This window comes from Podarcis pityusensis (genome assembly GCF_964106645.2).
Source record: "Podarcis pityusensis genome assembly, chromosome: 5".
NCBI lineage: Eukaryota > Metazoa > Chordata > Lepidosauria > Squamata > Lacertidae > Podarcis > Podarcis pityusensis.
In genome coordinates, this window is record NC_138032.1 from 7,410,272 (window position 1) to 7,433,303 (window position 23,032).

Consider the following 23,032-nt stretch of genomic DNA (forward strand, 5'->3'; position numbering starts at 1 on the left):
AAGTTCTCTGACCCTGTTCCTCCGAGAGCCCAACAAATAGTCGTGCGAAATTGTATCTCCCACTGGCTCAGTGCACTTGCATGCCCAGTTTATGCCAAGGATTCAGCCGGAGGCCTGTCAGGCTGAAGTCATGAATACTCTGCCTATTGTTAGAGGATGCTGAGAGACTCAGTCCGAGAAGACAGACAGAGACAGGCTGAGCAAGAAAGGAAGGCGGAAGCAAGAGAAGCGACAGAAAGGAGAAGTCAGTCGGTAGCAAAGAGGACTTCCTGCACAGTTGCATGTGCAAAGAAAGCCTGGGATGCATAAGTACAACTTTCCTGCAGCCCAAGAAACTGTGCACAGGAGCAGGTGTACTAAAACTGTCAAGTTTGCTGCCAAGGAGTGTGGTGGAGTCTCCTTCTTTGGAGGTCTTTAAGCAGAGGCTTGACAACCATATGTCAGGAGTGCTCTGATGGTGTTTCCTGCTTGGCAGGGGGTTGGACTCGATGGCCCTTGTGGTCTCTTCCAACTCTATGATTCTATGATTCTATGATTCTAAGTATACAGCGATTCATGAATACAGAGAGTGATGTATGCAACAGGTAAAGTCTAGCCTGGTTCACACGAAACAAAGACTGAAAGCAAAGTTGCATGCCGATTCATAAAAAGTATGCATGTACCATTTATGCACAGGGATGAGAAAGGGCTCAGGATGCACCAAGTGGCTGCAGTAAGGGGTTGTCCAAGAGATGAACCCTCTACTACTGGTTCAGTGCTGTGGTAAATAAGCGGGAGCATGGGAAATGAAGGGGGAGCATGGGGAGTGACCTGGGGAAAGGCCAATACATCTTTTCCCAGGACCACCACCCTCAACCCCCAGGTGAGCACCTGGAGGCAGAAGCAGAGTTTACGCTGTTCCCAGACAATTTCATGCTGCTGAGACGTTCTCCATCTTCGGACGGAGACAACTGCAAAGCGAGAAAAGAACAATGCGTCCCAAGGCCTCCCAAAATCTGATGTGGCCTGCTTGCATTTACAGAATGAAATAATACGTAAAAGCACAGCAAGGCAGAAGTTTTATCAGCATGTAACAAAAAACACTAGCTAGTGACCTCCAAGGGAGCATGGAAGGCCGAGAGCACAATTGTGCAAAGCCAAGCAAGCCTCTGAACATAGGTTTTGGACTACGTACACCAGTTCTGACAGGGGCTGGATCTACACTGATCTGTAAAAACGCTATAAAAAAAGCTATATACCTCCCGATGTGATTTTCCATTGCTCTGCAGATCCCTCTGGTGTCACATTTTTGACGAGCTGAATGGCAGGCCCAGGATGCCCCTCCCCTTCCCCACCCCCCACCCCAGAGGCTGCAAGGACTTATAAAGATGCATTTCCACCCCCAGATCTCTCCCCGCTCCCCAGGACACGGCAGGCTCCTTACTGCGGCAGCGGGCGCATCGGCTCTGGTCATACTCCAGCAGCTCAGAGGGGCGCAGGCGGTCCTTTGGGGATGGCTTCCAGCGCTCTTGCTGCAGGCGGATGCGGGCTGCTTCATCCTTGGCGTAGGCTCCCAGGTCCTGCGTGTAGCGGCCATACATCTGGGGACGGAACACACAGCGAAGGGTCAAGGGCACAGCCAGGCAGGTGAAGGAGGAGATGGAGCAATTTGGGTGGTCAGGAAGAAGGCAGCTCCCTGTCCTTGGAGGTCAAGGGTCAATCTCCCATGGATGGAGGAGGCCTTCCTGCTATGCATACAAGTTGCCCAAAGTACTGACCCTGCAATGTTCAGGAGAATAACGCATAATGCAAGGGGAAGGAGAGAGACCGGAAACTATGAAATTTCCCCCTTTATCCCAGAGGTCCATGGTTATTTGGAGGTACACAAAATGCACTCAGCACATGTTCGGTGGTGCTCTCCTCCTTTCCTTGAGAATGTAAGAAGAGTCCTCCTGAATCAGGCCATAACATCAATCAAATTCTGCATTTTGATCCCACAGACGCCCATCAGGAGACCACATGCAGGGTATTAATGCAGCAGCCCTCCCTGGGACTGGAGTTCGGATCCTGGAGGCAGCATATAGCCATAATGATGTTCAGAAGCTGCTGCCCGGCCTTGTCCTCCCTCCCACAGCAGTAAATTCCTCAAGTTAGCTATGCACTGTGCGAAGCACTAGCTTATCTCGTCTAAAATGTTCCAGGGTTGAGGAGATCTTGGAACGAAAAACAAATCTCAAGGTTAAGCCCTCAAGCAACCCTTAACTTGTTTCTAAAGAGAGGTGTCCGGGCTCCATCCTGTCTCTCTGACCTGCATCCCCCGACTGCTACTCCAGGTTTAGGGCTGTAGCTCAGTGGTGGAGCCAGGCTCCAGGCAAGGCTGTGTGAAAGCTCAGAGGGCTTCTGCCTTTCAGCCTAGACAAAACTGGGCTAGATAGCCATCTGTCATGGATGCTTTGGTCAAGATTCCTGCACTGCTGGGGGTTGGACAAGATGACCCTGTATTCTATGATTCCATGCTCTTATGTCCTAGGAGTTGAGCTGGCACTGTGGCCACTTGATAACATCACCTCTTACAGACCCTACACTTCCAGGTGCAGCTCCTTCACCTTGTCCTAGGAGCCTAGAATAGGCTCAGCCCCACTCTCTCTGCTGACACAACATACACAAAGTCCTTTGTTCTGAGCAAAGCTGGCCAGGCTCTCTGCACCTCTCCTGTCTGGCCTAGAGACCCAGAAACAAAAAGCTGACATCACTACCCTTTTTTAAAGGTAAAGGTAAAGGGACCCCTGACCATTAGGTCCAGTTGTGACAGACTCTGGGGTTGTGGCGCTCATCTCACTTTATTGGCCGAGGGAGCCGGCGTACAGTTTCCAGGTCATGTGGCCAGCATGACTCTGCCGCTTCTGGTGAACCAGAGCAGCGCACAGAAACGCCATTTACCTTCCCACCAGAGCGGTACCTATTTATCTACTTGCACTTTGACGTGCTTTCAAACTGCCAGGTTGGCAGGAGCAGGGACTGAGCAACGGGAGCTCACCCCGTCGTGGGGATTCAAATCGCCGACCTTCTGATCAGCAAGTCCTAGGCTCTGTGGTTTAACCCACAGCGCCACCCATGTCCCTACCCTTTGGTACTATAGCCAAAAGTCTTGTGAGGGTGGAAAGAGCAGAATCCCTTAATATCCTGCTGGGGGGGGGGGCATGGCTCCCAGGGTAAAACATCTGCCTTGCATGTGGCAGTTCCCTGGTTCATTCCCCAGCACCTCTGCCTCTTTTTAAAACAAATCACCATTGTCATAATCTCCAGCTAGGGCTGGGAGAGCATCCTGCCTGAAACCCTGGGAAGCTGCTGCCAGTCAGTGTAGACAATACTGAACTTGCTGCACCAATGGCCTGGTTCAGTATAAGGCACCTTCCTATGCCCCTATGTGTGTGAGCATGTTTGCTATCATGCAATCGATGACCAGGAAAATAGTAATTCACCACCACTGCTCCAAAGTAGCAGCCTGCGAGGTGGAAAGTTGTTCAAAAGTTGTTTGGCATTTCTAGTGGTTTTTCGCTTGCTGGGGAGACATCAGAAGGTGGGAACAAACTTCCTTCTTGCTCAGTGGGGTGGACTCTTGCTTGCGCATTTCTCCTTATCTCAGCATAAATAGAAGCAATAGAAGCTTCCAGCTTTGATTCAGAAAATAAAACAAACAGCGTTTTGCAGGAAAGGCCATGAACATCCCAGCACAGCCCCTTCCTAGCTGAAGGTTTGCCTCTCGCTGGAACACAGGAAGGTCCATCAACACTGGCTGGCAGCAGCTCTCCAAGGTTTTCAGATGGAGCCAGCCTTCTGCATACAAAACAGATGCTTCTACCCCTGACCTATATGGTGCTTCCCCTTCCTCTCTCTCCACGTTTCCCATCCTCTTGGCTCGCTGGCAGCCCGGCAGTTCTGCCAATGGTGCGGACCAGGCAGAGAGAAGGGTCTAGGGCTAGGCAAAGCAAACACAGAGGCCTCTTCCCTCTCCAAGGAGGCCGCTTCCAGAACAATGGCAGGCAGATAAGGAGGCTGCCCTGCGGATCAATAGCCATTGTTCCCCAGTGCAATGCTACTCCCAGCACTGAGGCCGGAAACGGGTTGGCGTTCCCAGCTGGCACTGGCGAACAGCACCACCCAGCCAGCCCGATTTCACGAATAGCCACGTGGGCCTGGGCAAGGGCGGTGGGGGTCAGGCCAGGCCAGACTGAGCACCAGCAAATAGGTAGCTACAACCCAATCTAGGTAGCCTGAAGAAAGCCCCCTGCTCTCTTGGCCTCAGCTCTGCCATCTGTAACATGGGCGTGAAAATATGGTTATGTACAGAGAAACCATTCACGGACAGGGGGTGGCTCCGCTGAGCTCTAGAAGTCCCTTCCCAGCTTCTAGGATCACCCAGCAGGAGTCTTCCAACCAGGAAATTATCATTGAGGGGTCATTGGTTGCATTCAGCCTGTCCGTTCAGGCCCTGCCAAAGATTTAACTGCCTGGCTTCCCTCCCCTCTGCCCTAAGCCAGGAATACCAAAGAGCCAGGAGAAGTTAGCAGGGCAGGCAGGGTGGATGACTGCTTCAGCTACAAGAGAGAGAGATGTAGGGCCCTTCCAAAAAGTCATTTTTATTGCACACTCCTGATTATTGGTGCACACAAGGGCAGTTAAACACAAGCCCACTTTTAACACGGCTTTGCTTCTTCAAATAAAACACGCTTAGACTTGCAGAATTTTGCACATCATGAATCACAGAATTGCAGAGTTGGAAGGGACCCGAGGGTTATCTAGTCCAACCCCCTGCAATGCAGGGATCTCAACTAAAGCATCCATGACAGATGGCCATCCAACCTCTGCTTAAAAACCTCCAAGGAAGGAGAGTCCACCACCTCTCATGGGAGTCCGTTCCACTGCAGAACAGCTCTTACTGTCAGAAAGGTTTTCCTGGTGTTTAGCTGAAATCTCCTTTCTCATAAATTGAAGGCATTGGTTGGGGTCTTACCCTCCAGAGCAAGAGAGAACAAGCTTGCTCCATCTTCCATGTGACAGCCCTGGAGATATTTGAAGACGGCTATCCTACCTCCTCTCTCTCCCCTCTTCTCCAAGCTAAACATATCCAGCTCCTTCAACCGTTCCTCATAAGGCTTGGTTTCCAGGCCCTTGATCATTTTGGCCGCCCTCCTCTGCACACCTTCCAGCTTGTCAGCATCCTTCTTAAATTGTGGCGCCCAGAGTTGAACACAGCATTCCAGGTGTGGTCTGACCAAGGCAGAACAGAGTGATACCATGACTTCCCTTGATCAGGACATTAAAATTCTGTTGATACAGCCTAGAATAGAGTTAGCTTTTTTTGCTGCTGCATCACACTGCTGACTCACGTTAACAGATTGCAGAGTTGTGAGCACATCCATCATGTGGGCATCGTTACAAATGTCGAGGAGGGGAACCCTGAAGGAGGAAGTGATAGAACTGGGTCCTTCCAGACTGGTGTTTCTCCCCGCACCCACTGGGCTCTTCCCTGTCCCTTGCAGAACAAGTCATTGCTCCCTGTGCAGCAGCCCCACGGAGGACCACCAGCCCAGCCCCGCAGCCCCAGGCAAGGCTGGCTGTGCCCTGATCTCCCTGTCGTGACATACATTAATTGGTTTGGGATTCTGTCCTGCCATACACCTTCCCTAAAAAAGGACTTGCAGGCCTTATTATGTGCCGCTTCCAACTACTACTTGCCAAAACATCTCCTGCATGCACCCAATTTCCACAGGAATTATATATACTGCTTCACTACCTGTGTACTGATTTGTAATCAAACACCCTCTAATGAAAAGATTATTTTTCTGGAGTCACTTCCAGATGACCCTGTTTGCTGAGCAACCCCCTTGATTGGTTTTCACACTGGTGGGCAGGAAGGGGAATGACCATTTACCGAACCTTCACTCTGATTTGTCTGCAGGTCATATGATATTGCATCCAGAACTATCCAGTGCATTTTCTGCCCCTTACTGCAAAAAAAGAAAAAGTCCAGTTTGGGGAGGAAATGAGTTTCTTGCAAGAGTTTTATTTATGCAACCTGAATTTGCCAGTATGTGACTCAATCACATCAGAAAATGATGGTTATCTGGGAATGCCATCAACCTGCTTATTGAAAACTCTGGTTTATTTGCAGAGGGATTAGATGACGTGGGCTATTTAATGAGCACTTATTGTGATTTGTTTGCAGAGATTTTAGATGACATTGCATCAAAGCAAGTGTTATGCCACACTTTCCTCTGCATTTTCCTGGCACCCTTCTTTATCTTCTGTGGAAGCAGGTTTGTTGCACAAGACCCCCAGACCGACTATAACACCACAATCTGAATTTGCCAGTGTGCGATGGAAATCCACCTGGGGGGGAAACCAACTGAAATCGCCCTGGGGCTCCCTTTGCCTTTGGAACAATGCACAAAAATTAACAGCGAGATCATGACACACCCTGAAAACAGATACATCCATAGAACTCAAAGGCTTCAAGGGTACATAGAGAGGCCGTGCTCCGCATTTTTGGAATTCCTGCCTGCTCATTGTTTAGGTAACAATGGTAAAGTTTGTTCTAGATTTAAGACTGAAAGCATACTTAGTCAATATTATGTCCATTTCTCTTGTATTTCTTGCACCTACATTGGCTGCCAGGTAAAGACCTTTTCGTCTTCCCAGACTCACAAGATCAGTTATCATTCCTGGGCAGCATGCAGCTAAAACAGTTCTGCTAGCACAATAACTTTTAGCTGTGCAGTTTCTTCCACCCTCTGGAGCACATTCAGGAGTCGTGTCGGGGGGCATGCGGAGAGAGGACAGGGCGATGAATTTCCACTTCATAGCTAAAAGTTCTTGTACTAGCAGAACTGTTTAGCTGAGCGCCACCCATGGCTATTTTGCCTGCTGCTGGTTTTATTCTGATTGCAGATCACCTGTTTTAATTGTTGTGTTATGATTTGACATTCTGCTTTCACAGTTCATGGTTTTAACCTCTTATCTGTGGACTGCCAAGAAATTTGTGCTGCTGTTAAGAACGGGTGGTGAAGAAATGCTGTCAGTAAAATGAAGTGAGTAATTTATTTGTGTCCCACTATCCGACACATCAAATTGTCCCATGATTTCTGGGAGACTGCGATGCTTCCAGGATCCCTCCACTTTTGTGGGCTGAAGCCCAGCCTGAGACAAGGAATCCTGGTGCACCCTTACTCCCTCTGCCAGATAATGGGTGGCTGTGGGCATTTAATGCTGCGTAGAACCTCTACAAGTAGCTCAAGTGCACCTAACATGGCAGCAGTGTAGCGTGGGTTGCCAGTGCCCAGGGCAGGCAAGCCACTGAAGCCACAGGAGTGCCTGCCTCTCCCCCCACCCCACAAATGAATCCTTTACAACAAAACAAAAACAAAACCTATTCAACTTGGTGGTCGTCTTTACATCTTCTGGGTGCGAATTTCACAGTTCAGCTATGCACTGTGCAAAAAAGTACATTCTTTTGCCTGCACTCAATCTTATTTCAATGTTCAGCTTCTGTCTGTGAGGTCTAATGTTGTGAGATGGAGGAAAACTTCCTTTCCTCTCTCCCCGCCACCCCACAACGTGACACTTAGGTAAAGGAACTCTAATGCTAAGAAGAAAGATTCAGAATACTCCAGAGACAATTCCAGCCCAGGAGGAGGGCAGAGTTGAAGAGGCTCAATTGTGGATTGAATCGTCAGCAATCTCGGTTTCAAAAAGATATAATGTTCAGGAACGTTGAGGGGAAGGTGGCTGCCCTCTTTCCATGTCGCTAGATTCAACCGTTCACTGTGAAAGAAAGAAAGAAAGAAAGAAAGAAAGAAAGAAAGAAAGAAAGAAAGAAGAGAAAACCTGCCAGCCTTTATTCTCTCTGGCACAATTTCCTGGTCTGCCCCTGCCACAGAGTGCCAAGAGAGCTGGATACAAAGGGAACAGCGGCTGAAAATCTGTGTCATGCTGAATTTATTCAGCAAATCTCTCCCAGGCCGCTCTAATCAGTCCCGATCGGCTGCACGCGGAACAACGGGAGCTTGTGAAGTTTAATCCCAAAGGACCCTCTGCCCTGCTGGGCCCAGGGACGGCTAAGGTGGAGGCAAGTCTGCTTGGAAGCATTTTCTCTGCATAGAAGCCGGTGGTTTCCCCCGACACAAACAACTTTTGCTTCTCATGGTGGAGTTCCCGTGCCAAAGTGACTCACCAGCGAACCTGCCTGCCAGCCATGGAACCCTGGTACACTGCAAAGGACTCTGGGAGGTTTCCTAAGGGGTACAACTCAGGACTGGGCTGCAGAGTCATGTCAAGACCGCAAATGCATTCAATGCACCCGTTTCATTCCTTTGGAAAGATACAGTTCCCAGCACCCTTAACCAAACCTCTTCTTCCTATCTATCTATCTATCTATCTATCTATCTATCTATCTATCTATCATCTATCTATCTATCTTTCCTATCACTAGGGCTGTGGTGAAAACACACCAAGCATGCTACCTTGACTAGAGGAAGAGCAGGATAAAAAGTTAACCAAAAATCATTACTTTCCAAACAGGAGTCCAGAGCGAGGCCTCTGTCCCCAAGCACACAGTGCTAAGCGAATGGTAAGCAGCCACCACAGTGTCCATCAATTGCATCTTCGCATCAGTCAGATTCAGGGAGACAATATGCAAATCAAATTCTTGACAGATCTTAAAATAACTGGAGCTTTTTCATGTTTCCAACTCTGCCAAGAATTAAGCTGTCTTTAGGTACAGCATGGTTTTATGTCGCTTTAGCAATTGGCCCCATTTTTGTGGGCCATCACACAAAGGCTTCACTCATAGAGTCTCGGGCAGACGCTGGAACAGGACGAGACGTCCAAAGAAGGAACAGTACAAAGAAGCACATCCTTGGTTTGAATCTCTCCCGCGACACAAACTTTCTAGGTGGCAAGATAAGTGTTCAAACTCAGTGTGCGGGCACCCACCCACAAAGAGCCATCTGCTACACAGGGATAATAATATTAATTCCCCATTATGGAATTCTTGCATTGGTTCACACAGCACATAGTTTATCTGTGGAACTCGCTGCCACAAGAGACAGTGACAGCCACCAACTTGGATGGCTTTAAAAGAGGACTGGGCAAATTCATAGATGGTAAGGTTATCAATGGCTACTAGCTGGAGGCAGGAGGGGAGAGTGCTCTTGCCCCTGGGTCCTGCTTGTGGGTTTCCCACAGGCATCCTGCTGGCCACTGTGAGAACAGGATGCTGGACTGATGGACAGCTGGCCTGATCCAGCAGGTTCTAATCATATTACTTATTCAATGGAGAGGCGTTCCATTTACTGACAGAGCTGTGGGACCACTTCACTAACACTGCTCCTAACATCATCACATGGAAAGTGAAGGAAACTTGTTTTCTCCTGCTCCGGAGGATAGGACATGGACCAATGGATTCCAAGTTACAAAAAATGAGATTCTGACTAAACATCAGGAAGAACTTTCTGAGAGTAAGGGCTGTTTGACAGTGGAACCGACTCCCTTCCTTGGAGGTTTTTAAGCAGAGGTTGGATGGCCATCTGCCATGGATGGTTTAGCTGATATTCTTGCACTTATTCTATGATTCTATGATCATCACTATCTCCATCCTGGGGCCTGGGCTAGTTGTGATGTCAGGAGAGGGTCTAGAGGCACAGCCCCATCAATGCATGGAGCCCTGCTCAACTGAAGGTAGATTTCTTAACACATGAAGGGATTGTTGAGCTTGGACATCTGCTAGAGGGAAGCTGATATATAGAATCATCTCATCCAATCCCCTGCAATGCAGGAATATCAGCTACAGCATCCATGACAGATGGCCATCCAACCTCTGCTTAAAAACCTCTAAGGAAGGAGTGTCCACCACCTCTTGTGGGAATCAGCTCCACTGTTGAACAGCTCTTACTGTCAGAAAGTTTTCCCTGAAGTTTAGTCGGAATCTCCTTTCTTGTAACATGAAGCCATTGCCTCAAGTCCAACTCTCCAGAGCAGGAGAAAACAAGCATGTTCCCTTTTCCATGTAACAGTCCTTAAGATATGTGAAGATGGCTATCACACACACAGAAGGAAGGAGGGCAGCTCAGCCGCAGACCACCAGCTTTGTAAGGTCAATCCTCATCATGACCAGATGGGGCTGGGCGTGTTCCTTCTCTGAAATCTGGAGAGCAACCCCTAGCCAGTGTAGACCAGATCCGCGGAACTCTGGTCTTCCAGATGTTGCAGACTACTACTGCTTTATGGAAGTGAGTCATGGGCAACTGCCAACTGCCAGGAAGGACGGCTCAATGCCTTCCACTTGTGCTGTGTCAGAACGAAACGCCATGGTGCATCTGCAGTAGTACAATCAGGCACCTTCCTTTGCCCCAGCTGCAACAAAACATGTCTCTCCTGTATCGGTCTCTACAGCCACAGCAGGCACTGTAACCATCAACAGTTTGACTTCACCTGCAAAAGGCGCACTCCTCCATTGTCTCCCAAGACAGACGGGTGCCAGCAACAACTCCCGTCAGCCCCAGCAAACAGGGCCCCTCTGGACCCTCAAGTGCAGATGGCTCAATAAAGTGTGGAAGTATATGAATGTCCATGCTCAATGGTTGCTTGGCATACAGTGATGCCAGGAGAGCCAGCCATCATTGCCCCTTCACCTGAGTAGTACAAGGAAAGCCCATTCCCAGCATTCCACAGGGACCTCTGGAGTGACCAAGAAACAGACCCCGGGGCAAAGAAAGGCCCAAGGCTACGCTATGCACTGGGAGCCAACTTGATTCGTAACAAACCTTGGTCACCAAGGACAGGAAGCAACATTCCTGCACTGGATGACAGCATGTGCTAAATTTCTGATAAGTGGATTCATAGGCACTGCTTCAGGAAGATACCAGACAACAGATTCAGGGCAAGTAGTAGCTTGGGGTTGGGGAAAGAAGGCATTTAGACTGGGAAAATGGCAGCAGAGATGTTACCACTATCACAGAAACAGAAAACCAGGAGACCCACAATGCAGATCTTCTGCCATGGTTTGGCCATTAGCTTTGAATGTTCCAAATCAGGGGTGGGCAGAAGACAGAATAGAATCAGCTGGTAGACTGTGGGTGATTTTGCAGTAGATCAGCATGGCTTTCCACACTGCCTCTGTTTAACGGTATTAACAACAATAGGACTCTTCCCCACTCCAGAATTAAGCTGATAAAAGGAATAACCCTTGAGGGTGACCAGACATAGGATCTATGTGTGGAAGGATTCTGAGCTCAGCTCCATTCTGGCACTCAAAACAAACCCCTCTCAGATAACCCATCGCTCGAGCTTTCACCCAGATTTTTATTTATTTTTTTGCGCAAAGTTTGCAGGGAGCTTAAACCACATTGGCTATTTACTGAACATTCGTCCTGATTTCTTTGCGGGCAGATTATACAGCGTTGTGCCAAGCCATTCTTTTCCCACGCTTTTCAGTGCATTTTCTCTTATAGCAAGAAGTCCAATTGTTGCATAAGAGCGCTAACCAACTTCAATTCTGCAAACCTGAATTTTTCGGCATGTGATTGAATGTCATGCCCAAATTGTGACAGTGTGGATGAGGCCCCCTTGGGCTCAGCAGCTGCTTAGAGATTTTTACAGTGGTGCCTCGCAAGACGAAATTAATCCGTTCCGCGAGTGTCTTCGTCTAGCGGTTTTTTCGTCTTGCGAAGCAACCCTATTAGCGGCTTAACGGATTAGCGCTATTAGCGGTTTAGCGGCTATTAAAGGCTTAAAGGCTTAGCGGATTAGCTGCTAAAAGGCTATTAAAGGCTTAGCGGCTTAGATAAAGGGGGGGAAAGCGAAAAAAAAATCTCAAGACTCGCAAGACATTTTCGTCTTGCGAAGCAAGCCCATAGGGAAATTCGTCCTGCGAAGCAACTCAAAAACGGAAAACCCTTTCGTCTAGCGGGTTTTCCGTCTTGCGAGGCATTCGTCTTGCGGGGCACCACTGTATTTATTTTTTAGTTCAAAATGTGTCTTTTACACCTGGATCTGGTTGTAGATCCTACAAGCCTGAAGTCTGTCTGCTGCTGTTATAAATGCAAACTCTTCCAAATGTTAAAGCTTGTACCCCCCACCCAAGAGGAGTCCCCTCTGTGCTTCTCTATATCCGTCGTTGAGAATTCTTCCCAACTGTTTTATGTAATTCACTTCCATAAATTATGGTGATGTGCCAGTAGCTCAGAAAGTTTTGAAACGAGGTTAGACAAATGGATGGAAGAGGTCTCTCAGTGGCCACTAGTCGTGTCAGACTGGGGAGACACAGGTTCAAATCCACCCTGCTGGGCCATGAAGCTCAAAAATCTGCCTTAGGCCAGTAGTCATCAATCTTCAACCTGGCCAACCCCACAGGGCTGTTGTGATAAAGAAAAGGAGAAGGTTGAAAGACCTTGCACACATTCATTTGCCCTCTGGAAGAATGGCAGGCCAGAAATGTAATAAATGAATGTATGGAATGGAATGGAACCTCCAGGTTCAGAGGCTGGCAGTCACAGAATCATGGACTTGTAGAGTTGGAAGGGGCCACCAAGGGTCATCTAGTCCAGCCCCCTGCAATGCAGGAAACTCAACTAAAGCATCCACTGCGGATGGTCATCCAGACTCTGCTTGCAAACCTAAAAGGAAGGAGAGTCCACCGCCTCTACTGGGAGTCTGTTCCACTGTCAAACAGCTCTCAGTGTCTGGAAGTTCTTCCCGATGTTGGGTCAGAATCTCCATTCTTGTACCTTGAATTCAGTATGAGGAGGTGCTAACAGGTCAGAGACCACTACAGGGGCCCGGCAACCACGATTTTTAGCTGGGCTACCAAGGCCAGCCATCAGTGATGAACCTGTGGATTGGAACCCCAAATAAGCAGGCAAGTCAGAAGGAAACTGCAAAGGCACTGCATTGCTGGCCACAGTCCACTACACCACATGCAGCGTTTGATTCTCAGAACGTCCAACACAGACTTCTTTATCTGCACCGTGTAAAAATTGCTGGCAAAGGAATTGGCATGAAACGTCCTGGATAGATAGCACCAATCATTCTCATATTATGCTTTAGAAGGTTCAAAGTGATTCACACATATTTTATCTCAGTAATCTTTGCAACCATTCAGGATTATTATCAATCCCTTATTGCCGGGGGATTGGGGGGGGAGGGGAGGAAAAGCCAAGGCTGGGAGATAGCGCCTTGCCTATGGCCACCAAGTGCGTTTGTGGACAAAAAAAGATTTCAGCCCTTGCCCCCTGCCCTCCCCCAGTGCCCTCCGGACACTTTGGACTCCAGCTGGCTATGGCTAATGGGAAGGCAGCAAGACCCACAAACCATCAGATGTCAAGGAAATAAACAACTATTTGACTTTTAGAAGACATCTGAAGGCAGCCCTGCTTAGGGAAGATTTTAATGTTTGATGTTTGATTGCTTTATTATTATTATTATTATTATTATTATTATTCTGTTGGGAGCCGCCCAGAGTGACTGGGGAAACCCAGTCAGATGGGCGGGGTATTATTATTATTTATTATTATTATTATTATTATTATTATTATTATTATTCTGCAAAATGTGCAAACCCGTGCGTTTCACTCTTATTCCTACAGATCCTTCCTCCACCCCCCCAAAAAACCCCTCACTTTTCCCATAAAGCCTTTGGCAACTGAAATACTCATTTTCTTTCCCTGTTTGCTCCCACAGCCCCACCTCCCCTTCCTCTGCCATAGACTGCAAGATCTGATGGCAGCTTAGTTGGTAGAGCATGAGATTCTCAATCTTGGGGTCATGGGTTTGAGCCCCACGTTAGGGGAAAGATTCCTGCATTGCAGCGGGTTTGACTAGATGACCCTCATGGTCCCTTCCAACTCTACAATTCTAGGATTGATTCTACCTCTTTAGGAGGAGAAAGGACCTGTTCACATGCTGCAAAATCTAAGGTGCATCGATGGCACAGCGTAATTGCTCTCTTTCCTTTCTGCTGCAAGCAGCAACACTTGTGGATCCAAAGCAGTAATACAAGAGGGAGATGTCAGCACTTTGCAGGGAAGGGAACCCCAAGACTTGCAGAAGTACAATAAATAAATATATGAGCATGCTCAGTGTTCTGAGGAATGCAGACTGGCTGTTCGGGCAGGGAATGGAAAACCAGATAGGAGGGAGGAGGGATGAAATGGAGTTTCCTGGAGGCGGGCATGGGCTGTGCGGCTGGAACAGTGAACAGGAGCTGTCTACGCCGCATTTGTTGCAGGTCCCACTTACTGGAACTGCTTTAGACAACAACAACAAGAGCTTTTGCTTACAGAAACGGTAAAAACAGATATGCTAATGGCACCCACGTAAGTAAGGGTCAAGCCTACTTTGACCCCAAGTTGCTGTCAGACTATCCGTCCCTTGTTCTCTTCTTAACAAAATGAACAGCAGCTAAAAGAACAGATCCGTTTGTCTCCCTTGAATGTAGGTTGCCATGAAAGCTGATCACAGCCACGCAGGCTTTGCAAACTGAAGGCAGAAACCCCCAAACATGCCCAGGATCGGGCTCCTTAGTGCTTTGATGGCCATACACACCAACAATCCCTATTTGGCAGAGGGAATGCCTGTTTTCTAACTCACTCTCCCTGGGATAGCCAACACGGCATCCTCCAGGTTTATTGGACTACAATTCCCATCAGCCTCAGCAAGCACAGCCAAAGGCCTGGGGTGATGGGAGTTGGAGTTCAGAAACATTTGGAGGGCCCCAGTTTACACAGCCCTACATTATAGGGAGAACTATCCAGTTGCCATTGCAAAAATTAGTTTGTATGTGTACACAGGTGCAGAAAGAAGAGGGAAGTTATTGCTTTGTTTTGTTTTTGTTCCTCTTTTTATTATGTATCTTGTGTTTTTATCTTGTATTTTTATGCTGTGATCTTCCCTGAGCTCTTCGGACGAAGGACGCTATACAAATAAATAAAATAATCACCATCATCATCATTTATACTTCATTCCCCCCACCCCACCCTATGCATTTGAGAATGCTGTTGTAAAGTGCTTCCTGACCCTCTTGTGCCTAAGCATGCATATGAAGAACAACAAAAGAATAAAATAGATCCCTGCTTCTATTCCATTCCCCTCTACCCCCAGAAAAACATCCAATCCAGTTAGCAAATAAGTACAGTGGTACCTCGAGTTAAGAACTTAATTTGTTCTAGAGGTCCGTTCTTAACCTGAAACTGTTCTTAACCTGAAGCACCACTTTAGCTAATGGGGCCTCCGGCTGCCGCCATGCTGCTGGAGCACAATTTCTGTTCTCATCCTGAAGCAAAGTTCTTAACCCGAGGTAGTATTTCTGGGTTAGCGGAGTCTGTAACCTGAATCGTATGCAACCTGAAGCGTATGTAACCCGAGGTACCACTGTACTGCGGAGTATGGTTGGAGTTGCAGCTATTCTGCAATAAGCACAGCTGGCTGCACTGGGAGATAAATCAGTATAACGGTACCTCACGTTACATACGCTTCAGGTTACAGATGCTTCAGTTTACAGACTCCGCTAACCCAGAAGTAGTACCTCGGGTTAAGAACTTTGCTTCAGGTTAAGAACAGTTTCAGGTTAAGAACGGACCTCCGGAACGAATTAAGTACTTAACCCAAGGTACCACTCTATATTAAACACTGTTGGGGGAGGGGAGGGACGGAGAGAGAGAGAGAGAGAGAGAGAGAGAGAGAGAGAGAGAGAGAGAAGGAATGAATGTAGGAAGGTACGCTATGGCAAAAGTCAGGGCAGAGCAAAACCTTAAGGCAGCCTTCCCAAACCTGCTTCCCTCCAGACATTTTGTGCTATGATTCCCATTCGCCCCAATTACTGCTGGCAGGGCTCAGCCAGCAGAGGGTGAGACTCAGGTTCACGGGTTCAAGCCCCACGTTGGGCAAAAGATTCCTGCATTGCGAGGGGTTGAACTAGACGACGCTACTCTATGATTCTATGAACATCTGGAAGGCACCAGACTGGGGAAAGGGAGTGTTGAGCAGCACACAATCTTTGAAATGAGGGCAGGTGTTGCAAAATGCCCTGCACTCAGTATTAGATAGCCGCTGTTTTGCCACTCTGCCTCACAGGAAAAGGGGATCCTGCCTTTACACGGAGCCAGACCATGGATCCATCAACCGATGTGACTGGTCAGTTAGTTAAGTATTTCTATTGTTTTACTGGATGGGGGGGCAGATGCCCACCTTGACTACACCCATGACTTCCAGCTCTAACTCTGTGGACAGGAAGCAAGGCAGGAGAAGTTGAGCTGCAGGGACAGAGGAGAGAGAGGAAGAGAACTCCGTATCACCATTCCCTGGAAAAAGTTGTGCAACGTTTGCGCTGGCAATTGGGGCAAGTGTATTGACTAGGGAGAGCATAAAAGCCCGTCATAAAATAGGATTAGGTGGCAGATAGCTCGCTGGCGATAAGGCAGCCACCAGGGGAAAGATCAAGGTCAGCTAGAGGCAAAACTGGAATGGCCAAAGAGAGTCGGGCAAATTTTTGCGGGGTGGGTGAAGGAAGCGGGGAGGGGAGAAAGAAGGAGAGAGGAGAGCCCCCAGCTCAGAAAAGCAAACACTGCACAAAACAAGGGAACTGAAGCTTGTGGTTAGAAAGGGAGAGAGGGCCTGTCGATTAGGGTTTTCTTTATCCTTCTCAACAAAAAAAGGCAGCACGTGCATTTCTTTATTTAGGATTGTCTCCAACCAAGCTGTCCCATTGGCGCAAGATTATGGCTGAAAGTATATGAAGTATAATACTTTCATGCTACACGAGGGCCAGGAGAGTAAAGGCAGGGGGGCTTCCAAACTGAGCCCCAACTTCCAAGGACGCTCCTAGTATTGAACACTTCGTCCACTTTCTCTTCTCCCCACCCTACATCCAGATATTGGCCAAAGGTTCTTTTAAGCTGCTCCCCACGGCGACAACAGCAACACAGTCCCCATCTGGAGCTTGCAAAGAGCGCATTGATGTATTCCAATGTGTTCCAGCCCATCCAAAGGTCAGGTTACAATGGTTTAAAAAACAAACTTACTTGTAAATATCAGGGCTATCTGCCACTCAACAAATTTATAATTGATTAAATGCCTGGCTTTTTAATAGCTAGTTACTCAGTGAGAGTGTAAATACGCTTTTCGAAACTGTGCCTCTAAAGGAAGGGAAGGGCATCTCTTAAGGCGTGAAACAACAAGAAATCTTAAGGACGTAAGAGGATCCTGCTGGATGAGGCGAAGGCCTCATCTAGTTCAGCATCCTGGACAATTAAGACTTTTTTGAAAGAGCCCTCTCTCCTCCTGCCATTTCCAGCAAGGAGAATTCAGAGGCCTCTGAACATAGGAGCCCTCCAGGATTTAGATACATATCAGCGTTGCAGGCTCTGCCCTGTGAATTAACTCTCTATTAATACTACTACTACCACTACCGCTACTACTACTACTACTACTACTACTACTAATAGTAATTTTATTATTTATATGCTGCCCACCTGACTGAGTTGCCCCAGCCATTCTGGGCGGCTACCAGCACAATATAAAAAATCAAACATTAAAAACTTCTCTATATAGGGCTGCCTTCAGATGTCTTCCAAAAGTCAGATAGTTGTTTATTTCCTTGACATATGATGGGAGGGTGTTCCACAGGGAGGGTGCCACTACCGAGAAGCCCCTCTGCCTGGTTCCCTGTAACCTCACTTGTCGCAGCGATGGAACCGTCAGAAGGCCCTCGGAGCAGGATCTCAATGTCTGGGATAAATGATGGGGGTGGAGATGCCATTTAGGGCTTTAAAGGTCAGCACCAACACTTTGAATTATGCTCAGAAATGTTTTGGGAGCCAGTGAAGATCCTTTATGACCGGTGTTATATGGTCCCGGCAGCCACTCCCAGTCACCAGTCTGGCAGCTGCATTCTGGATCAGTTGTAGTTTCCGAGTCACCTTCGTAGAGCGCATTGCAGTAGTCCAAGTGGGAGATGACCAGTGCATGGACCACTCTGGTGAGACATTGTGCTGGCAGGTAGGGTCTCAGCCGTCGTGACCTGCACCTCCATGGATAGCTGTGAGCCCAGAATGACTCCCAGGCTGTGCACCTGGTCCTTCAGGGGCACAGTTGCCCCATTCGGGAACAGGGAATCCCCCACATCTGCCCTCCCCCTGTCCGCCCAAACAGTACCTCTGCCTTGTCAGGATTCAACCTCAATCCTACCTTTGGAGATTCACCAGGAACTGTCCCTGCCTTCTTTTGGGTGCTTCTTGAAAGCTGTACTTTTTAGACAATACATATTGCCTTCACAATATGGATTTCTCCTTTTAGCCAACCAGGACTTATTGCTGTTTGTTTGCTGTTTTCAATTATGCTTTATAGATATTTACAAATTGATTTTATTGTATTTTATGATGTGAGCTGCCTTGATTTATCGCATGCACGTGCATAATCATAAATGTTCAAAGAATCAAATAAGCCTGTTCTCACACTGAGCTATTTGTCCACCAGCCACCCCCCTGGGAAAATAGGATGCATCCAATTGACTACAAAGGAGCAAGGAAGTGGGGCGGGGGGCAGGGAGATCAGTTCCCACTGGCTCTCTGCTCAAACCAGCTTGATCAAGCTCCATCAAGGCATCATCTCTGCAAGACAGACTAGTGTGGGACGGGGAACACATTGGGCAGTATGTGGTCTCCTTTCCCCAGCCCTGTCTAGATAACCATCACAAATGCCTATCCGCTAGTCCCCTTTGAAGTTTTCCAAAGCCAGACACCATGACTGATGGACAGGAGAGAGGCAACTGCAGAGGTTGCAAATCCAGACACTGGGCAGCAGGGGCAGATCAGAGAGGGAGAGAGAAAGAAGTTTCACAACAGCTGGCAAAATGTGTTGCCCGCAGCCATCTAAGCAACAGTTCCATTTCCCAATATCTTTGTCTGCCAAGAACCCCAGACAGGAAAGGTGATTCCATCATATTACAAGCAGATACAAGACAGATAGACAGATAGGAGATATTGCAAAAGGCAATGGAAATTCTTGGAAAGATGGAGTGTTTCATAAGGAATATATTTATAACAGGGATGGGCAAAATGGAAATCAAGATCTGTTCTGGCACATCTCAAGGTGATCTGTAGTAGATCAAGCAAAATAAAAAGAGTCCTTCCAGTAGCACCTTAGAGACCAACTACATTTGTTATTGGTATGAGCTTTCGTGTGCATGCACACTTCTTCAGATACACTGAAACAGAAGTCACCAGACCCTTATATATAGTGGGAGGGTGGGGAGGGGTATTACTCAGAAGGGTGGTGGGAATGGCTGATGGGCTGAGATTGGCTTGCAAATGTACAGAGGTGTGTATACAACCCCTTAAACATCTGGTCCCACAAAAACCTATGCCGCGATCAATCTGTTAAGTCTTTAATCTGCCCTGAGATTCCTTCTTGCTTCTGTGACAGCACTGCAAGAGTTCTGGCAAAAGAGAGACTCCAGTTTCATCCCTGGCTGAGATCCACCTAATGTGAAATCAGGTGCCCAACAACAAATGCCCTGGGTTTTTGGGAACATAACCGCAGAGGCCAAGGAACATAAACAGATGAAGCTGTCCTACACAGAGACAAACCATTTGTTCATCCAACCTGGGGCTGCGGCTGGCAGTGACTCTCTGCAGTCTCAAGGGGGATTCTCCCCCCACAACCCCCTACCCCAATGCAAGCCACTGCCTCTGCTCTTCACCTGGAGATACCAGGAAAGGAACTCAGATCAGATGCTCTACCCCTGAGCTACGACTCCTCTCCAGTTACACAATCCTGAATGGTGCAAGTGTGATATTGCCGGAGACTCTGTTTTCCCCAGAAGGCTGGAAGTGGCACCGCTGTCAGCTCACAACTTTGTAAGAAATGCAAGAGGAACACAGGCAAGGCCAGAGGGAGGAGAGAAAGAATATTTAGGGAAGGGCTTGAACTCAGTAGCAGAGCATCTGCCTTGGCTGCAGAAGGTCCCTGGGAGTGTTCCCCATCTGAAACCTTCGGAGAGCTGCTGTCAGTCAGTGCAGGCATTATTGAGCTAGATCAAGTAAAAAAATTCCTTCCTGTAGCACCTTAAAGACCAACTAAGTTAGTTCTTGGTATAAGCTTTCGTGTGCATGCACACTTCTTCAGATACACATGTGTATCTGAAGAAGTGTGCATGCACACGAAAGCTTATACCAAGAACTAACTTAGTTGGTCTTTAAGGTGCTACAGGAAGGAATTTTTTTACTTCGACTATGGCAGACCAACACGGCTACCCATCTGTAACTGAGCTAGATCAGTGTTTCCCAAACCTGGGCTCCAGCTGTTTTGGAACTACAATTCCCATCATCCCTGACCACTGGTCCTGCTAGCTAAGGATGATGGGAGTTGTAGTCCAAAAACAGCTAGAGACCCAAGTTTGGAAAACAATGTGCTAGATGGAGCAATGTATAAGGAAGATTCCTATGTTTCTGAAGCGGCAGTCCAGCCATTGTTTCTGACCATCTTTCCTAGGAAAAGACAACAGACGCAGGCTGAACTTTTTCTTCTCCATCACAGACTTTGGCCTAGACAGGTACATTTTTATCAGTAAGTACCTCCGCAGATTCTAAGAATCTGAAACACTTCCCTAGCTTTAGACCTTCAGGAACAGCAAACAGAGACTATGCAACAAGTTTAAAGAGAGATTTTCGCAGACCTGGATCAGGACCCCGGACTTTTGCCTCCCTTCTGCAGCTCCTCGGTTCCAGAAGTTTCAGTTAAACAAGGTTTCATAAGAAGAGATCTGCTAGATCAGGCCAAATGACCATTAGTTCAGCATTCTCCTCTCACAGTGGCCAATCAGATGCCTGTGGGAACCCGCAAGCAGAATCTGGGCGCCACAGCAGTATCCCAACTTGTGACTCCCAGGAACTGGCATTCAGAGGCACATTTCCTCTGACAGTGGAGGCATGACATTGCCAGCAGGGCTAGCAGCCCATGACAGTCCACGAACTTGCCTAATCCTCTTTTTGGAGCCATCCAAGCTGGTGACCACTGCTGACTCTCGGGGGAGCAAACGGAATAGTTTTGTCTTCGTTTAAATGTTTTTATTGATTTTCATTGTTCACGCCACGCATAAAAAAAAGCACAACTCACAACACATCGACCACTTTGCTTAAAGATATCAATTCAAATTCTCTCTGGGGACTCCAAAAAACCTTTACGCATAAGCAGAGTTTGGAATGGCTGTCTGTCACGGATGCTTTAGCTGAGATTCCTGCATTGCAGGGGTTTGGACTAGATGACTCTCGGGGTCCCCTCCAACTCTACGATTCTAGGATAGTACCATGAAATCTCAGGGGTTATAAACACAATCTTCTTGATGCATATAATCCAAAAACAAACTGCATAGTGTATCTTTTGTTTCTTTTGCCAGTCCTAAGATGCCAAAATTCAGAGTCACTGGATGCCCACTTTCTCCACATGCATATCTAGACTTTCAGGTAGCCAACAGAAAGATTGCAAAAGCAGTCTACAGCATCTATACTTGGCTCTGCGAGAATACTCTTGTAACTCATTCTACATGGGGCTGCCCTTGAGACTGACCCAGAAACTCCAGCGGGTGCAGAATGCCGTGGCAAGACTCCTATGGGGTCCTTGCCATGGGATCACATTCACCCAGTGCTATGCCAACTGAACTGGCTCCTGGTGGAGTACAGGATCAGGTTTAAGGTGCTGGTTTTAACCTTTAAAGCCCTATACAGCCTAGGACCCTCGTACCTACGGGACCGCCTCTCCTGGTATGTCCCACGGAGGACCTTACGGTCCTCAAACAAAAACATCTTGGAGGTCCTGGGCCACAGGGAGGTTAGGCTGGCCTCAACCAGAGCCAAGGCTTTTTCGGCCATGGCCCCGATCTGGTGGAACGCTCTGTCACAAGAGACTAGGGCCCTGCGGGACTTGACATCTTTCCACAGGGCCTGCAAGACAGAGCTGTTCCACCAGGCCTTTGGCCAAGGCACAGTCTGACCCCCTCCTTTGGTAATCCTCACAGAACTCTAGCCCAATGGCTGCCATTAATTTGATTTTGAATTGATTTTAGAATGAATTGATTTTAGAATGCTGTGTTACTTTTATTGTTGTTAGCTGCTCTGAGCCCGGCTTCAGCTGGGGAGGGCGGGATATAAATAAAATTTATTATTATTATTATACATGCATTTACCTTTACCATTTTTACATACATACATATGTATGTAACAGACACCTTATGACAAAGGCCATTGTGACCAGGGACAGATGACTGAACAGGCTAACAAGGCCGGTGATTAATTTCCCCATGGGACAGGGTCATCACAGAGAATGCAACACCCACAGAGCACTCGCCTGCGTGTGATGTTTCATACGCAAAACTTCCCAGGGAAGTCAATTTGGTTGCAAGTTGCAGCGTGCAGGGTAACTGAAGGATTATGAATGAGGCTCTGGCAGCTGAATGGATGGTTGAAAAGTCTTGAATTTCAGGTGGCGTGGGAAGACGTATGTAGCTTTGACACACTGGCAGGTTTGTCGCCTGATGGTGATGTAGTCATCAAACAACAACTATTCATAGGGTGAACCAAACTTAAGCGTTCAGAAAATGAGATGCATGAAGGAACGGTTTCTGTTCCTGAAGTCTCCTTTTCCCAGTATCTAAGGCCGATTCACCCAGTCAAGCAACAGCTTGCATCTGTGAATGGACTCAAGTGCTCAGCCTAACCTTCCTCCCAGAATACAAGTTTTTAACAGGCAGTCTTCTACAAGACTCACAATCACTGGCTGCCTTTAACCAGAAATCCAAGGTTGTGTATACTGTATCACGGTTCAACTCTCCCCGAAATCCTGTGGGGCAGACCAGGCTCAGAGTTGTTGGCTGGCTCAAAGTCACCCAGTGCATTTCACGGGTGACTGGAGCTTTGAACCTGGGCCTCCCCAGCCCTGGTGCAACACTCTCACCACTACACCAGGTGTGGGAAACCTGCAAGCCTACAGATGCTGAATTCCAACT

The 23,032-nt window shown here is 47.8% G+C and overlaps 1 protein-coding gene across 2 annotated transcripts in view; it reads right to left on the minus strand.

The window, feature by feature from the left end:
• The window catches only part of CLCN2 (chloride voltage-gated channel 2), a 74,444-nt gene that overhangs the window by 45,697 nt on the left and 5,715 nt on the right, over positions 1–23,032 (minus strand). For both annotated transcript variants that reach the window (XM_081007873.1, XM_081007874.1), the window contains exon 2: positions 1,424–1,580. In XM_081007873.1, coding sequence (XP_080863999.1) covers positions 1,424–1,580 — 157 coding nt within the window. The remainder of the gene's footprint in view (positions 1–1,423; positions 1,581–23,032) is intronic.